This window comes from Cupressus sempervirens, chromosome 8 (assembly GCF_028749045.1).
Source record: "Cupressus sempervirens isolate cs-2001-9-10 chromosome 8, ASM2874904v1, whole genome shotgun sequence".
In the NCBI taxonomy this organism is placed as follows: Eukaryota; Viridiplantae; Streptophyta; class Pinopsida; order Cupressales; family Cupressaceae; genus Cupressus; species Cupressus sempervirens.
In genome coordinates, this window is record NC_143125.1 from 848,916,229 (window position 1) to 848,931,050 (window position 14,822).

General features: G+C 36.8%; 1 protein-coding gene across 4 annotated transcripts in view; it reads left to right on the forward strand.

Moving 5' to 3' along the window:
• The window catches only part of LOC149545080 (sodium/hydrogen exchanger 5-like), a 155,560-nt gene that overhangs the window by 75,757 nt on the left and 64,981 nt on the right, over positions 1–14,822 (forward strand). For all 4 annotated transcript variants that reach the window (XM_089795576.1, XM_089795575.1, XM_089795574.1 and 1 more), the window contains exon 10: positions 6,371–6,399. In XM_089795576.1, the coding sequence (XP_089651702.1) occupies positions 6,371–6,399 (29 nt within the window). The remainder of the gene's footprint in view (positions 1–6,370; positions 6,400–14,822) is intronic.

Consider the following 14,822-nt stretch of genomic DNA (forward strand, 5'->3'; position numbering starts at 1 on the left):
GCCTGAGTGCATATTTATAAAATAAGGATAGATGATTTCTCTGGAAAAGTCTTCAACACAGATGTCAGTGGGAAAAAATCTTAAGAAATGCTTTTGTCAAATAATAATTTTAAAAAATGATACTTTTGAACTGATTTGCTAATGAAGTAAGTTCAAACGCCAGAAATGGAGTTTGAGGCCACCTGACAGATTAGTGAGGCAGAGATTTTAACATGGGGTGTTGTCCATACTGTGGCGGTGGCATCATGGAAGTGGGTTGAGGAGTGTCTCCATACTGCTGTGAGAAGAAAAGTCAAACAAACGACAAGGAAAACTAGAAATGAAGGGGCTAAGAGAAGAAAAGCCGCATGAGGAAGCAAGAACAAATGTAGATACCAGATGAGGAAAGAGCTCAAATCCAATCCCAAATACGGATAACAGAGATATAAGAATTTTTATATAGATTTGTTTTAGTTTGAAATACAGAAGAGAATTGAGATTTTAGCTATATTAATGAATTGTCCACTGGTTTCACTGCCAAAATTATCAATCTCCACTGAAATGTTTTAAAAATACAAGTAGCAAACCAAAAAGGAAAAAAACGAGAAGGCAAAAATATATACATAAAGATATTGAAATGAAATGAAAACGTGACAGAATAGTAGGAGAAGGTAATGATAAATTTAGTTTGAAATATTGTTTAAAAAAATGATCAAATAGCAATGATTCAAAATTGGAAAGAATTTAAATAGAATTTTTGACCGCAAAGATTTTAATTAAACATAAGAGACAAGAAGTGGTGAGATAATATAAAAATAGAAAGTGTTTGAAATAATAGGAAATGATTAAAAATTGTTATAAAGGCATAATGAGCTGATAAATGACAGACAATGATCGAATAACGGCAGAAAATGTGACAAACAGTTAAATGATGAACTTGAACAGCGAAGGGAAGAAGTAAATGGATGCAAAGTTTTGAATACTCACATAACAAATAGATTCCATATGCATGGTAATGCTTTCTTGGTGAGAATGCCAAAAGAATGCACTATGGGTTGTTGCGAGTCAAATGCAACAAGAAAAGGCCAGCAGACGCAGGTCAGAGGAAAAATATAAGCAGTGACAAAGTGATTGGGACAAAGGGAATGGGAAAGAAGTGGCATGGAGAATAACTGACAGCTTAATAGCTAAATCAAGATTTGGATTTTGGAATGATGTCCCTATTGCACAAAGGAATGGCCAACAACATGAGAGAATGACCAGGTAAAATAGAGCGATAAAATGGGAGTTGGTGGAAAAAGTCAGCAATGATGTCAAAGAGGTGCATGTATAGTGCCAAAAAGAGAGAAGCTTGCAGCAGAGCAAGAAAAAACAATAGGATTAAAATTAGAATGATGCTTGAGGGTGCTCACAAGCCCGAAACTAAGGCCTGCAAGAGAAAACCAAAAACAAAAGAAGTGACGAGCACGTAGACAAAAAACAAATAATCAGTAAAGAAATGTTAAAAAGATCAAAGATTAAAATTAGATTAAATGAGATCTCTGAAAGCGTCAAATGAAGATAAACTAACTGAAAGAAATTATGAATAAACTGCAGTAGATTACTTCGAGAAATAGAGAGATACACAAAATATTAATAAAATATGTGATGCTAAAAGAAAAAAGGGGTCTAACGAGCCCTGCGAACTCCAACTACTACAGGAAAAAAATAGAGCAAAATTTTATTCTGATTTAGATTAATCAGAAAGTACAGAGATTTTAGCTTTAATCTGAAAACAGTATGAAGCAAATTAAAACTTGCAAGAGTATGATTATTTAGATTAGATTACATATATAAAAAAACTTTACGCTTCAATTATACATAAATGAATAAATAAAATATAGCTTGTAAGATTAATGTTTAAAAAAGAATGCAAAGTTTGTCTTATTTTGGCGGCAAGCCTTCCAAAACAAGAGGAAAAAAAACGGGTTAGTTGCAAAAATGATTAACAAAACCTGCAACACAATGAGTTCGAATGAGCTAAACAAAATAATAAACTGTTCTCTCAAGAGTGTCTCCAAATAGGTGAGCTCCAATGAATGACAACCTTCAACACTCAAAAGTCAAAACAAGGATTAGTTCCTTAGCTTTGATACTATGTTAGAAATGTTTAAATGAATGAATCCAAGTGACCACCGAATACTCAACAAGAGGAGACAAAGATTTTGAAAGGGGAAAGCAAAGAAAACCCTTGTGTAATATTATGAATGAAGGCGAAGCCTAGGGAAAAGAGAGGGAGAACGTGTAATGCCCCCAATTTTAATAAAATACTTTAAATATAAAACGGTCCCAAAAATTTAAATAATATAATTTGGACCTTTAATTATTTAATAATGGGGCCCAATTTTTATTAATTATTTGTAGGTGTTTGCTGTGTCGGCACTCTTTTGTAAACCCTTGAGAGTTTCTCCGGAGGGGAATTTATGTGCGGTATGTAGGTAGTTGTTAGTATGCAATTTGTTTTATTATTTCTCTACTGCGAATTCCCATTGAGATTCCTCTGTTGTTTGCCATTTCAGAGGTGAAAGATCATGCCTACTTGGTTCTTCCGTTTCAGTGGGATTCAACCCTCACCCTATTCCATTTGTATGGTTTGGCTTGAATCTGGCAAATCAGAGCGGCATTTTATCTATCATTGTATCTAGCGAATCTGAAGTGCTATTGTTGTTTCTCTATGTGCAATCATCTGCAAATAGTTATTGGTAACGACTAACGAGTGATCTTTATGTGTGGATGCGTAAAATGCTCTGGCTTAGCATACACTTTCCGTCACCCTCCACCCATACACCATCTACTTGCAACCGCACAGATCCATCATCCTCACTGCACGACTGCCCCATTATCCCTTACAGCGATATCCGTACATCGTCGATTCCATACTGTAAAACCTTTGTGCTAACCATACGGGTACAACCACCCATGGGCCTACCGTATGGCCTCCCTGTCTATATCATGGGGCATCCTTTTACATTGTATATCGTAGGGTTCCCCTTACCTCCTACTGTATGGACAAACTAGCCTTCATTCTGTGCCCCACCCCATCATTGAATAGACTCCTTCCTTTTACCGTTCAGCTTAGTTTCTGTATCGTACGGACCACCTTCCTTAACCATACGGTCTCCCAACTACACCGTGCAATCAGCATCACCACCGTACAGTCCTCCCCTTTATACTGTACAACCTCCCCTTCTTAGTTGTACGACTTTACACCCAATATCGTACGAACTTTTCAGAGGACCATACGGACAGCTTGAGTAGCATTTGGATCCACACCCATTGCACCGTACGACATCTTAAGCAGCCTCCCACCCACCATACGGCCACCAACTACATTGACGGTTAAAAATCATAGCGAAGTTAGTCAAGAACATTACAAAAAGAGTTGGAGCCTTTGACTCATTACAATAACATCAATGTGATGTGCTGAGAAGAATAAGAGGCATCTCTTTTATAGAGATGAGAAGGGAGTTGCTTGTGTAACTCCCACTTTTACGAATGCCACCATTCATAATAAGTGTGTGCAAAGTGTCAAGATCCTCTTAAGGAGGATAAACTAATTTCCTTATAAAAGGGATTACAAATGAGTTGTCGTCACACATGGACAAGAGGACAAGTAAATGGCATGTCCTCACAATGGGACTAGAGGACAAACTACATGTAGGGATCCTTGGAATATCCCAAATTAAATACATTCAAGGAAAGATTAATATTTCTAACAGTTCATATTCCAAATACTAATGGTAATATAGAGAGCATTTCTTAGTTTTATACATGTATATATATGCACATCTCTATTATGTACTAATAAATTTTAAATAAACGTAACAGCATTGCAACAGCTCATGGAAGGGGTAAAGCAAGAATCTACATTAAGAGAGATCAGCTTTAGGATGTCTTGCTTCTGTGGGAAGTAGGGAAACAGCTATTAGGGCACCCTATTGCACTGTGAAAGAGAGAGAATGGCTTAGGTCACCCTATTGTAATTTCCTTTCCAACTCCCTTTGTTGAGGGAGTGAAAGACAAACTCAAAGATCTCCGACCGTGGAAGAATGGAAGGGAATTTCATGGAGTAAGAATTGTTGTCTTAAAGCACCCTACCATGCCTCCTAATACCATATCTTATATGACTGTGATGCCCATACAAATCAGATTTTCAGTTTATTGATGAATATATGATTTCTCTATTCTATTAATAGATTTTTTTCATGAATTATATTTGCAATGTTTCCTAACTTGACTGCAGATTTTAAGAAACATGCCTCGCTCATCTTGTTCTTACGTTAAGAATGTGTCACTATCCCTAAGTATATTATATGCTTTGGTTTATCTGGTTTTGTGAATTTATGGCAAAATATAGAGTGGTCCAGCAAGGGAACTGTAGCATCTCTAACCATATAGTTGTCTCAATTTTTCTCCACAGAACACATAAATTTAACAACAGATTTGCATGCAAAAATTTCCCACTCATTCACCAAGTACCAATATCCAGCTGAAAATATATGTATTCTGAAAATAATATTTCTTTACAATCCTACATCAAACAATGTAATAATCAATCTCAAACACAGAAATACAGTCAGATTGATAATAAAAAAAATGTTTATGCACAAATTAGATACACGTGTGATATTTCAAACAAGACAATGGGTTCTTGTCCACTACCTCCAAACTCAAGGGTTTCTGTCCTCAAACTGGTAGAAAATTTAAAGCCTCCAAATAACTCTCAATGAGAAAAAGATGAAATCTGAATCACAAAACCAAGTATGCTGAAATGACTTCCTCCATCTTTTAAACACAACTTGGTGACCCTTCACATTCCTCCTTCTGTCTCTTAATATCCTTTTAAAAAATAATACTTTTCCCCCACTATAGGAAAATAAAGCACTCATACATAATAAAGTGACATTAATAATACAAACTTAAGTTATAAGTCACTTTATTAATAAATCAATTAAACCTTCATGCATTTGAATTTCTAATCAAATGGACTCAGATATGCATGTGTGATAGCTTGCTGGAAAGGTCTTAACAAGACTAACCTTGAAATGTCAAGAATGCTGAGCCTACTGACTTAATAAAAGTGGTAAGTGTCTAGAAACCCTACTGAAACAACCTTGATCGACCAACAACTAAAGCCACCTATGCCAAAAACTGAACTGATCTCAGTCAGCCCACGAGAGTAAGGAAATTAGGCTAATAGTGCAACGAAACTCACTGACCTAGAAAAGGGGACATGATAGGGACATTACAGACAATGGGTTTGGCCATTTTGTCCATCCTAACAAACATAAATATATTGTCCATTCTCCACTTGCTCATTTAGTTTATATTTCTTAGCATCTTTGTTTTTCTTCTGGTGAGCTGTGCTTAAGCTGGATGGTTATCTATGTTTATTGAGTGTGCAGCATTCTCCAAGCTACCTTCATTACATGTGCTTGATTGAAATAGTGGAGGTTCTATGTATTGAATTCAGTTTGTGCAGGATACGTTTTGTCTACCATTATATTGGAGATGCTTATGTTTCTCAAATTCATTGGGTGAGGAGAGTGAGCATATAATGCTCTACCATAATCACCAAAATGGTAGTTAGTCAGAATTGTTTGTTTAGATCTCATCTGCATATCTTGCGAAATTGTTGTTTTCTAAGAAATGTTATTCAGTAGGCCTAAATGAACTATATCAAATGTTAGCAAGGTATGTCATACATACCCAGCATAACTAGAAATCTCTTCCAGTTATGGAAGAATTGGAAATGGCCTTTCTTATGTTTTACATGTCCCATAGATATTGCATGTAAATCATAGAGAGTTTATCATACAAATGCTATTTATTGGTTATTTCTTTCACAGTTCTTTGCTCTTGTATAAATAATGCAATTGCCTTGATAAGAAATTGTCTTTCACACACGCACACACACACGCACACGCACACACACACGCACACGCACGCACGCACGCACGCACACGCACACGCACACGCACACGCACACGCACACGCACACACACACGCACACACGCGCGCACACACACACACACGCGCGCACCCGCACACGCGCGCGCACACCCACACACGCGCACACCCACACACACACACGCGCGCACTCACAACACACAAACACACGCATACACGCACACGCGCACCCACACACACGCACGCACGCACGCACACACGCACGCACACACACACACAAACACGCATGCACGCACGCACGCGCACACGCACACACAGACACACAGACACAGAGAAATAAAATGTGCTGCCTGCAAATTTTTTGTCATTTACTGCTTTAGGATGATTCTTTAAGTTCATGTTTTTTCACCTTTTGATTTAGATTGAAATTTACTTTGTGCAGGGGTTGCTGTGGCGCTGTGTTCCTCTTTAATATCCTTGCAGAAAAGTATTTGATATGATTTCTTTTCTAGGATGTTCTGATATATGTTAGTTGTTTTGAATGCTTTTGTTTCATTAGATCTCAAGCCATATTTATTTTGTTTGTAAAATAAGCACTGAAGTTAGTTCACAATACCAATGTTTTAAAAATTTCTTGCATTGTTGAAGGCCTACTTGTCTTTATCGTTGGGAGTAGTTTTGAATCTCTCTGTGCTGTAATTTACCGTCGCATGCTTCAGAGTTTAGGATTATTATATAGTAGCAGGATTTGCAGTGGCTGTAGCTAAAGATTTGATATTTTACTACTAACAGTTGTACTTGAGCACTTTGATTGACTATAGTAAGATTTTGTGCCGACCGTTTTTATCCCATGACATTGTTGACACTAGGAACTATTAAGCATAGTGTCAAACATATAGGTTTTTAAATAGACAAATTGTTTTGAGAAAATGAATATTTTGAAGTACAATTACCTCAAATGATGTAGATATGATGCTCTTTGCCTTATTCCTTTTGTTCTCTTCGCTCGTCATAATTGTTCTCTTATTTTTCTTCTTTGTTATTTAATTTTAGTTAGTGGGGTTCTTTTAGGTTTAGTGATGGTGTAATGGGTTGGGGTGGTCGTTGTAAAAGTTCTCCTTCCATCTTACAATTAGAAGAAAGTAGACAAAAGGAGGGCAACAAAGGCACTCATAGGTATCATGGGTCTTATAGGGTTAGAGGATAGGGCCTACTCCTTCCATTGGGCCACAAGTATGGGAATTGAGCAAATGAAGTTAGTTGTAATTTCAATTTTCTATTCCTGTAACTCTTGGTTCACATCCTTTTCTGAAACATGCTAGGTGGAGTAATGAATTGCACACTGAGGCTAAGCTGGCATGTGCTAACTTTTTGTACTACTACAACATTCCATTTAGAAAACAATCGATTGAACCTGCAAAAGCCAACATGTAAGGAAGTAAATGGACTGTAATGTATCCACAAGATTGCACAAGAGTCAAAATTTACATCACAGACCTTTTTTTGAGAAATCCCACCACCAAAATTTAACTGCGGAATCCGGTACTGGTGTGGGTATGACAATAGTTTTTTCCCTTGGGTATTAATTAGTATGGGTACGACTAGAGACACTCTCACACACATTTACATGCTGGAACTAAAAAACTATAAATTTTAACAAGAGTGATATTCGTTAAATCCATCAATAATTGGTATGTGCTGATATATGTAGTGTCGGTCAGATGCAATGCTCACGTCAAATGCATGCACATAATACCTGTGCCAAATCAGAACACCTTGGAAGTATCCTTGCATCTAATCTAAAAGTTCACTTATATGTGGTTTAGAATCTAAACCACATATAAGTGAAATATACTAAATCTGCAATTCCAGATTTTCTTTTGGAGATCGAGTATATGATCTATTGCTCAAACCAATCAAATTGTTGATCATTTATGCCCTTAATATATTGGAAATAGATGGAGTATATAATCCCTTCAGATTGGAGGTCTTAAATGGAGTTTCTTTAGTGCTTAATCTCACCCGCTTAATCTCACCCGATTAGGATCAGGTCTGTTAGACAATTCATTGTGAACCATCGTGTCTATTCATTAGAAGTCATATCATGAACTGTCATGACCGCTCATGATATTGCCCTTAATATCATTATAAATATAGATTAAAGAAGAAGAGATAAGCTTCGAAATAGATAAATGCATCCTCTCTTCTTAATCGGCTATATCAGACTGCAGATCAACATATACACAATCAGATTTGTGATACAGTTTACAGTATAGTTTAAGATGAGCTCCACTTCTATTTGTTTATCATCTGCAAGAAAATCAACATATCAGTATTTCTCAAATCAAAATTGCCATCTATATACGAGTCTGAGAAGATAAGATAGATAAGATAAAATTATTAATGTCCAACAGAAAACCACAAAAGGTCTATTGGACTGAGAGTTTACAACCAGACCACTAACGACAGTAGGAGCACCAAACGGTGTCCAAAAAAAAGGCGAACAACAAGAAACAAGAAGAGATAGGCCAAGGCAAAGATTAGGAGTCCTTCCTTGGCAAAAATAAATCAGTCACAGAATGATAGGACTGTGAGTAGAGAGGAGCCTTGAACTATCTTTGTGAACTCTTGGAAGAGTGTCGTTGACGTAAGAAACCATTGCTGGGTCTGACAGATCTGGAATGGCCAGTACAACTAGTAAAACTAGATGGCCTTTTCGCACACCGTAAAGGAGATAAGGGTGTGAAAAAGACAGTAATAAGCTGGTTAGAGGTATGTCGGTGAGGAAGTAGTCACTGTAAACTACTATCACGGAGCAGAGTGGCCTCTTGAAGATAGAGCGCTAGACACTGCTGGTCACAATAACTGAAGAAGGCTGAAAGAGAAAAACAGTTTCGGAACAAACAATAAAATCTTCCTCTGATCTCATAAAAGATAGGGCAACGAAAACTAATCTCTATCTCGGCCTTAGCTAGAGTATACATCTTACAGATCTGTTCACCTTTGTCAATATGATGATCGGTTTGAGCTGGAAGATAGTGAGAACCAACTCTGAAAGACCCCAGAGAGATATGCAGGGCATGATACCACTGTCGAGAAAGGTAACTAGGATGAACAATAATCCTATCACTGATCTCCAGAAAGTGCTCCGCATAGAAGGCCATCCTCGGATGTAAACCTCCATTAGGGTTAGTCCAGGTAGTGGAAATATACTGTCTATAGATATCAAGTCTAACATGCTCATTTAATTCCTGTCGAGAGGGTAGGAGATGAGCAGGGGCATTCAACGAGAACTAATAAGGAGGGAGATGGTTAATATCAATCCCAATTGAGCTCAACAGAGAAGATGCCTGTGCATACCAACAACGAGCAGATAGCGAGTATCAGAACTGTAGTAGCAACAAAAGAACAATGCGCCAAGTAGGAGTATCTATCACGTTCACCAACCAAATCCACAAAACCACGCAGGTGATGAAAGAACCAAATCAGATCAAATATGGTTGCAAGACTGAAGGGATGAGCACCAAACTCAGCAAAAATGATACTATGAGGATTGAACTTGTGGCATCTAATGATACACCGTAAAAGCAGTGTCTTAACCCACTCAATCGAGGTCCAATTAGAACCAAGGAGAGAAGGGCCCCAAACCACTGAGCCATAAAGAATAGTCTGCCGAACAAGGGAGTCCAAGAAGGATAACTTGGACAAGGTATCCTAGAAATGGTGTCTAAAGTACTGTTTTTCAAGCATAGCAAGAGAACCCATACCCTTACTAACTCTAGACTATATCGCCAGTCTCATACTGAAGCAGGTCCTAGAAAGCTTCACTCCCAGATACATATTAGAAATAATCTCAATCTCTTGTCCTTGAAAAAAGAAGTGAAGTTGAGAAGTCTTTAAGCAATTAAGGATCATAACTCGAGTCTTCCCTAGGTTAATTGCAAGTTGTCGCTGAACACAAAAGGAAGCCAAACCATTCAGAAGCATCTGTAAGCTCTCTAGAGAAGAAGCAAGAAGAACCACATCATCCGCGAAAAGAAGAATGGAGATCAAAATCTGGTGTAAGTAACAACCATCACCTGGGAGTGAAGACTTCAAAAGGAAATCCTCAAGCTCATCAATATACAAATTGAACAAAGTGGGGGAGAGAGGACAACCTTGTTTAACCCCAATGGTGCTATGGATTGGAATTGAGAATCCATTAGGAGTCCGGAATCTACCCACCATAGTTTCGTATAATCTCATTATAGCAGTTAGTAACAACTCTGAAATCCCAATCTCTCGAAGCCTCTGAAATAAAGCCATCCTAGGAGCAAAATCAAAAGCCTTGCAAAAATCAACAAAGCAACAGTAAACTTTCTCCAATCTGTGTCTAGCATCCTCAATAATAGTCCTATAATTCCCAAGGTCAGAGATAGGACCGGTCTTATGGATTGGGTAAATTAGATGCTTGGACCAAGAAACTAGAAACCCAGTACAAACCACCTTATTAAAGAGTATAGAGATCCATATTAAATTTGATAAGATAAATTGCTTACTTTGTTACTACAGTCACATTACGTTCTTCAAAATGACTAACACAATCCGATTTGAGGATTGCCTTGAAGCTACAAACAACTGCACAACATGGAAGCTAAGAATCATGATGATTCTAAAAGAGAAAAAGTTAGATTCAAATGTAAAAGAAAAAAAAGTAAGAACTAGAGAATGAACTAGAAAAATAACAATGGATTGAAAATAACGAAAAAGCCATGAAGTTAATAGTAAATGCAGTTAGGGACCATTTAGTACCTATATTGGCAAAACAAGAAACTGCATACCTTATGCTCAAATCCCTTGAGAGTACATTTAAAATAAATAACATTGGCATAACTCTTGCACTAAAAAGACAAATGAATCACATAAGCTTGAATAAAGGAGAATCCATCAATGCATTCTTCATGAGAATAACTGAACTAAGAGATCAACTGTCATCTGTTGGATATGAAATTGATAGAAAAGAGTTATCCTAATAGCTTTTAGGTGGTTTACCAAATTCTTGGGAGTCATTTGTGTTGGGTGGATATTTTGCAACCGATAGTTTTGTGAAAATCCAGTGACGAAATAGGATGATCAGCCACAACGTATGAGACCAAGTCTCTCCTACATTAAAGGAAAGACTCCCCCTTCTCACCGTTCCTTGGATCAACTCAAGGTAAAGAAGAAGACGAGAGATTTTGTAAAGGTTGTTACCAATATTCTTTCCTTTTATCTAAAGAAAAACAAATCTAGTAAAATAAAAATGTTCAAGTGCACTTATAAAAAATAAAGAAAAACCTACCTAATTAAAACTAGCTGAAAATTGAATTTTTTTTAGATGAAACCATTTATTGGTTCAACAAAATAGCTACCATTTTTTAGCAGCTTGTGGTAGCTTTCATCTTCATAAGCAACTTGATATTGATGGAACGTGAACAATTGGAGCAATGATGTCAGTGCCTGATGTAACACCTCTTGGAAGAGATGGTAGAATTCACACTTTAGAAATGAATCGTATTTATTGCTGCTTCAAGAAAGGTCCATGAATGGAAACTGTTCCTTCAGGACTGAACATGCTTCTCTTGCTTCCTTTTCAATTGTATTTTTATGTTCAGGTTCATGTGGAATGTCCATCTTTTCATTGGCCTTCAACCAAACAAGATGTCAAATTGGACATCCCCTTGATCAAACAAATTTTGGATTCTTCTTGCCAACTATAACTTGCTAAATAGGTTCATCAATCACCAACAGGATGATCAGTAAAATCTTGCTCACGCTATTTTTGTGATGACATGATTGCACTGCTTGGATCAAAATATTGGTCACAACCTTCTGACTTGGGAAATTCTTATTTAAAATATGAGAAATTCCTTCTCAAGCTCCAAGATAGAACATATATGCACAATGTATTCAAGTTCATGAACTTCAGACACAAACGCAACATTTTACCTTGATCAAAACTTGCTTGAATGTCCCTTTTATAACATGATTATTTCGAATATTGGAAGAATTTTTTTCCTTAATCTTTTCATCACCAGCCTTCTGAGACTGCGCACACTAGATATGAGAGTCGCTAGCTATGTCTATTTCCTTTTCTCGGAAGAGAATAACAAGATCACTAGCTTCAGATACATGATGTTTCATTGCTGTCTTCGCTAATGGTTCCTCAAATGCAAGCTTCTTTGACTGGGAAACCAATTTTTGTTGATTCCCAACAATAGATCTATGAGAAATTGTTGAAAGAGGCTTCCTTTGTACATCTTCATGTGGAACGAAGAACATGCCTAGAGCTATTTGCTTTTTGAGGGCAAGTAACTCATTTACTAATCTTTGCATTGTAGGATCCATCTTCGTGCTGAAATAAAATGAATTGGAAGAATACAGTCTCCATGCCCTGTAGTGAGGGTAGGTGACCCCCCTTGGGGGGGGGGGGGTATGATGACTTTCTTCAAACCAATCTCGTCCAATTCTTATCTTCCTAGCTAGAACAAGATCACCTTCGATTTCAATTACCAATGCTTGTGCAACTATGAGAGTAGCTGGGGCTTCTCTCCTTAATAGAAAACCGACTTCTGGAATCTGAGCATTGACAAAGAAACACTTCAAATTGGCAGTTGTAGGTTGAGCAACAATTGGAATTGTCAATTTGTTGAAATGAGAAACAAATTCACGCATAGGCATGCGATATGACTTCTTCAACTGAGTAAGCTGGGCCAACAATGAATGGGCATCTTTAGGAGGCTTGAACCTTTCCTAACTTGGCTATGAGAGTAGCCTAGTTTGTGATAGTACGTGGTGGTAAATGGTAGAATCAACGAGCAACGACGGCTTGTAGAGTTTTGACGAACAACCTTACAGATACATTGTCATGTCCCCATTTTAAGATATAATTTTAATAATGATAAGAAAATCATTTTCAAGTATAGAAATAAGAAATAAAAATTACATATATAATATATAATCAATAAAATAATATTTAGTGCAATACTTAAAATAATTAAATAATAATAAATTTAAAATGAATAAATAAATAAATAGAATTAATTACAAGAGAATATTGGAGATAGTACGTTATATTTCTAAAAAAGATTTAATAAATGATAATAAATACAAAATAGATAAGTAATAAATAATATAATATAAATTAACTAAATCTAATAAAAAGTCAAGAGATGTAATAAAAATATGTGACTCTTTAAAGTTAAGGTATAAAAGGGAGGAGAGTTCATTTTAAAGAGCAAGGAAGAAGAGAAGAGTTAAAGAAGGATTATTGGAAGAGGAATGAGAAGAAAATAAGTGACTTTTTTCAAATATTTTCAATGATGAAAGGATGTGACTCTTTGGAAGGGTTGTGATTATGAATGGTTGGGACTCTTCAAAAATATTTTAACTATGAAGAGTTGCGACTTTTCAAAAGGATTCTGATTATGAAAGGTTGTGACTTTTTGATAAATTGTGATTATGAAGTGTTGCGACTTTTTGGTAGCATTGTGATAATGAAGTGATGTGACTTTTCAAAGGATTTTGATTATGAAGTGTTATGATTGTTCCAAACGATTGTGATTATGAATGTTTGCGACTTTTAAAAAGGATTGTGATTATGAAGGTTTGCAACTCTTTGAAAAGGACATGGATGATAAAATATGGGAGGATTAAAAAATAATTATACCCAAGAGAGTTGAACTATAAAACCATCAAATAAGAGAAAGTAAAGAAACTAAACTAATATATATTGAATGTTGGGAATTGAAGTAATATATATATTGTATGAAGGATACATTGAATGTTGGGAATTGAACTAAAGGGAACCATATATGTGTTCATTTGATGTGTTTATTTCATAAATAAATATGAATCATTTGGTAGATAAAATTATCAAGATCAAAGATTGAGATGAGAACATTATAGTTCTCATAGAGATCAAGTAAGAACTTGGAATAAATGAGGATTTTCCAGATACTCATCTTTTTCAGATTGCAGTATTACCTGCATGGTACGAACAGATTGGCCAGTACTTGTCTACAGCTACATTTCCTCACGACATGCCTCAAGCGGAACGGAGAAAAGTTGAGTAAAAAGCCGTACATTCCAATTAATTGAAGGATTGTTATAAAAATTGGGAACATATGGAATCCTTCGACGATGTGTGATGGAGGAGGAAATCCTGGGGGTTCTGAGAGAGTCCCATGAAGGAGTGGCAGGAGGCCATATGGGACCAAATATGACTACACGGAAGGTGCTCTTGGCAGGATTATGGTGGCCCACGTTGTCTGCTAATGCCAAAGAATGGGTAGCAAGTTGTGACACATGCCAGCGAGCAGGGAAGCCGCTCAAAAAGGAGTTCATGCTGCTGTTTCCATCTCAACCATAGGAATTATTTGAGAGGTTGGGACTGGACTTCATGGGTCCTCTACCTGCTAGCAGAACTCATCGGTGCAAATATATAGTGGTGGCGACAGAATACCTCACCAAATGGATAGAGGTACGGGCCTTGCCAGACAATACGGCTCGGAGTACCACCAAATTTCTCTATGAACAGATAGTTACCCGGTTCGAAATCCCACTATGGCTCACCAGTGATCGGGGAATGCATTTTGTGAATGACATTATTTGAATGATGACCAATGAATATAAAATATTCCATTCTTTCTCTAGTCCCTACTATCCAAGGGCAAATGGTCAAGCGGAAGCTTCTAACAAAATATTGGTTGCCATTCTTTATAAAACTTGTGGCGTTGAAGGATAGGACTGGGAAGAGCGAATTCCAGCAACAGTATGGGCCTATAGAACAACCTATAAAGGTACTACGGGACATTTCACCTTATGTATGGGTAGGAAGCAGTAATGTTAGTAGAATATGTGGTTTCGAGCTTAAG